General features: G+C 45.5%; 1 protein-coding gene across 1 annotated transcript in view; it reads left to right on the forward strand.

Moving 5' to 3' along the window:
- The first annotated feature begins 299 nt into the window (after nucleotides 1–299).
- The window catches only part of TEX37 (testis expressed 37), a 4,880-nt gene continuing 1,712 nt past the window's right edge, over nucleotides 300–3,467 (forward strand). The window contains exons 1-3 of the mRNA XM_017536670.2: nucleotides 300–432; nucleotides 1,284–1,320; nucleotides 2,072–2,164. Coding sequence (XP_017392159.1) covers nucleotides 1,294–1,320; nucleotides 2,072–2,164 — 120 coding nt within the window. The 5' untranslated portion in view covers nucleotides 300–432; nucleotides 1,284–1,293. The remainder of the gene's footprint in view (nucleotides 433–1,283; nucleotides 1,321–2,071; nucleotides 2,165–3,467) is intronic.

The following is a 3,467-nucleotide window of genomic DNA, read 5'->3' on the forward strand; positions in this document are numbered from 1 at the left end:
CAGAGGCCTGTGGAGGCAAGCTATGGTATGAGGTGGATTTAGTCACACACAGTCTGATGTTATAAACCACATGGGCTGTATTTACCTTCCTCTCCTAGGAATAGAAAGATTCTGTAGAGTATCGGAAAGCACTGGTCCCCAAGACCTTCCAATGCTGCCAGGATTCCTGTTGGCTCTGGTGAGCCAGGGACAGGAGAACTGACCTGCAGGCAGCCTGAGCAGCCACCCACCTCACAATGACAGGGACCCTCATCACACAGGTCAGGGCTCAAATCAAAGACAGGCGTGGCAGTGGGACGCAGCAGCAGGACTCTTCATGTGGCAAGGGCACCTGGAGGTGGGAGGGCAGGAGCGCCATCTTGCCCTGGCAGAAAAAGGGGTAGGCTGTGTCTGCATAGCAGCTGGTCCCCAGTCCTAGGAGAGAAGCTGTCTGTGAGCAAAAGGGAGGGGACACAGAAGTTGGTTGAGGTCCAGGCACCACCCTGCTGGGCCACAGTCTGCTGAGGGAGTGGGGCTTAGGGGAGGGTTCCCAGGGAATGTGTTGGAGTACCCATCAAGGCTCTAGGGACCCATGCACACAAGGGGTCTGGGCAGTGAGGCCTCCCTAGGACTTCAGGGCTGCAAGGGAGGGTCAGGGTTAGGCCTATAAACTAGTGTTGTTCAACTGGGAATGCAGAGCCTTGCAGCTTTCTTCACCTTGGATATTCCCCTCCTGAATCAAGGTGGCTCTGAGTCCCAGACCTGGGCCTTCCTCCATCCAGGAGGAGTACTGAGCCCTGGTTCACAGGAACCTGTGAGCTAGAACCAGTTCATACTGGCTCACAAGAGCCCATCCTGTGCATATCTGTGCAACTCAGTGCCACTGACATTATGTTGATGGCCTGAAGTGAGCCGTGATAGGGGCATTTACACCATAGAAGTTGGCAGATGCTATAAACCCAGGGCCTATTTTCCCCAGAAACATGGTTGTCAAACATTTTCCAGAACATCACTTGCCCTAAGATCAGATTTACCTCTCAAACAGCAAACCTGATCAGTAAATGTGATCTTTTAAACAGCCTGCATTCCTCCTGAGTCCTGCTCCAGTTCCTTTGTCCCAGGGATCCTGGTGTCACCACCAACCCCTTGATGATGGAGTGGCATGCAGAGTGGGAGCCCAGGGAAGGTGGGGAGGAGTGGGCTAAGAAAGCTGGGACAGCCATGCTTGGTTGGCACAGCTTGAAGATAGTGGCTACTTCCCTTGTCTGTGGCAGAGCAGGGTTGAACAACTTGTCTGTGTCTAGGTCTTTTGCCATGGCACGTGTGATATGCCCGGGACAGGTGAGTGATGTGGTTTCTGTCCTCTGTGACTGTCTCAGGGTTGGGTAGCCTCAGCAAGCCCCTGGAAAGGCCAGGCTTCTTGTGGCTCCCTGTGCTCATCTTTCTGGAATGATAGTTTTGGGGTTTTTTTTCTTTTGTTTTTGGTGATTTTTGTTTGTTTTTGTACAAGAAGAAGAAGAGAACTGAGTTCCCTTCTTTATAATTTTCTGGGGGTTCGGTTATTTACTCAGCATGCACTTATTAGGCACTCACAGTGTGCCAGCCACCGTGCTGGGCTTTGGGACTGCAGAGATGTCTAAGTACACTAAACCTGATATAGTGTATTTCATTAAATCCATCACAGTATACTCTGTAAGTGCTGTTGTGGAGGGTTGTAAGGAACAGGAAAGGATTTAACTCTTGGGAGGTAGAGAATAAAAGAATGGGAGAGATGTTTCGGGGAAGTGACATTTAGTCTGGGTCTTGGAGGATAGGTAGGAATTTGCTAGTCTGTGATAGGCAACTTGCATTTTCATTAGGAGACAGGAAAGAGCACATGCCAGCCCATGCGAGTGGGAGAAAGTGAGGCTGGAGTAGAGAGGGCAGGGAGGTGGTGGGATGGTCAGAGTGGGTCACAGCCAGATCCTTTGGGCTCTGATTGTCAGGCCCCAAAGTTGGTCTTTGCCCTACAAACAGCAAGAAGCCATGAATGGCTTTAAGAGAAGGAGTGCCAAGAGGGATTCTCTTGTCTTGTATTCTCCTTGTGCTTTAGGACTCTGTGGATTTAGACATATACCAAAGCTCCCACATGGTCGACTATCAGCCCTATGGGAAGCACAAATACTCCAGGGTCACGCCGCAAGAGGTAAGAAGCCATGCAAGTCCTTTCATTCAATCAACTGTCCACTGAAATCCTCTCTATTTCTTCATTTGTATTAGAAATGTGGACATTTAGGCACTTGTTAGAACAATATTCAATGTCAGGAGATGTGACTTAGAGGTCTTTTATGTGCATGTGCACGTATGCATGCATGTATGTGTGTGGATGTTTTCAAATATACATCAAATATGTCGTGCATACAAAAGATTGTAAATAATACACATTTAAAGGTTAAATAACACTGATAAAACAAACACCGATGTAATCCTTACAGACAGCTTAAAACATAGCACGTCAACATTATCAGTACCTTAGAGCCTCTTGGGTACCCCACAAACTTACCCCTCCTCCCATCTCCAGAAGTGGTTAATCATTCCCTTGTAGGCCAGGTGTGGTGGCGCATGCCTGTAATACCAGCATTTTGGGAGGCCAGTTCGAGACGAGCCTGGCTAACATGGCAAAATTCCGTCTCTACAAAAAATACAAAAATTAGCCTGGTATGTTGGTGCACACTTGTATTCTCAGCTGCTTGGGAGGCTGAGACATTAAGAATCATTTGAATCCAGGAGGTGGAGACTCTGTTTCCAAAACAAAACAAAATTCCCTGTGTGCTTTTCTAAAAACGCATTTGACCTTGTATGTATATATCCCTTCAAACAAATTGTTTGGTTTTGCCTTTTTGAACTTTATTTGTCACTTTTTGCCAAACATTACGGCATATTATTCTTTTTCTCCTGAATAGTGTTACATTGCATGAATATGCCACAGCATACGGTATTTGTCTTTTCTGTATCTGCCTCTTCTTATTGGTGGATATTTGGGTGCTTTATTCCTACTCTTCCCACTCCCAAATGCTGCACTGAAAATGAGATGAGACACTTCCTAATGTTCAAGAGTTTATCCATCCCAGGAGTGGAATTGTTTGTCGTTGAGTATTAGGTAAAATCACTGCTTTCCAAAGTGGTTGCGCGAATTTACATTATAGCTCGCTGGAGATGGTTACTTCTATTGCTCTTCAATCTTGCCATTGCTTGGTATTAGCAGACATTTTATTTTTTGCCAATTTGGTGGGTGCAAAATCATATTTTCCTATGGTCATAATTTTCTTTTCATTTACTATTAATGAAGTTGGACATCTTTTCATTTGTTGATGGAGATTTGTTCTATAAAATGTCTGTTCATGTATTTTGCTCATTTTTCTACTGGGTTGCTTGTCCTTTTTTAATTATTATTAATTTGTAGGAGTTTTAAAAAATATTCTAAGCATTTTTCCTTTTTTTTTTTTTTT

This window comes from Cebus imitator, unplaced genomic scaffold (genome assembly GCF_001604975.1).
Source record: "Cebus imitator isolate Cc_AM_T3 unplaced genomic scaffold, Cebus_imitator-1.0 Scaffold99, whole genome shotgun sequence".
NCBI classification, from domain to species: domain Eukaryota; kingdom Metazoa; phylum Chordata; class Mammalia; order Primates; family Cebidae; genus Cebus; species Cebus imitator.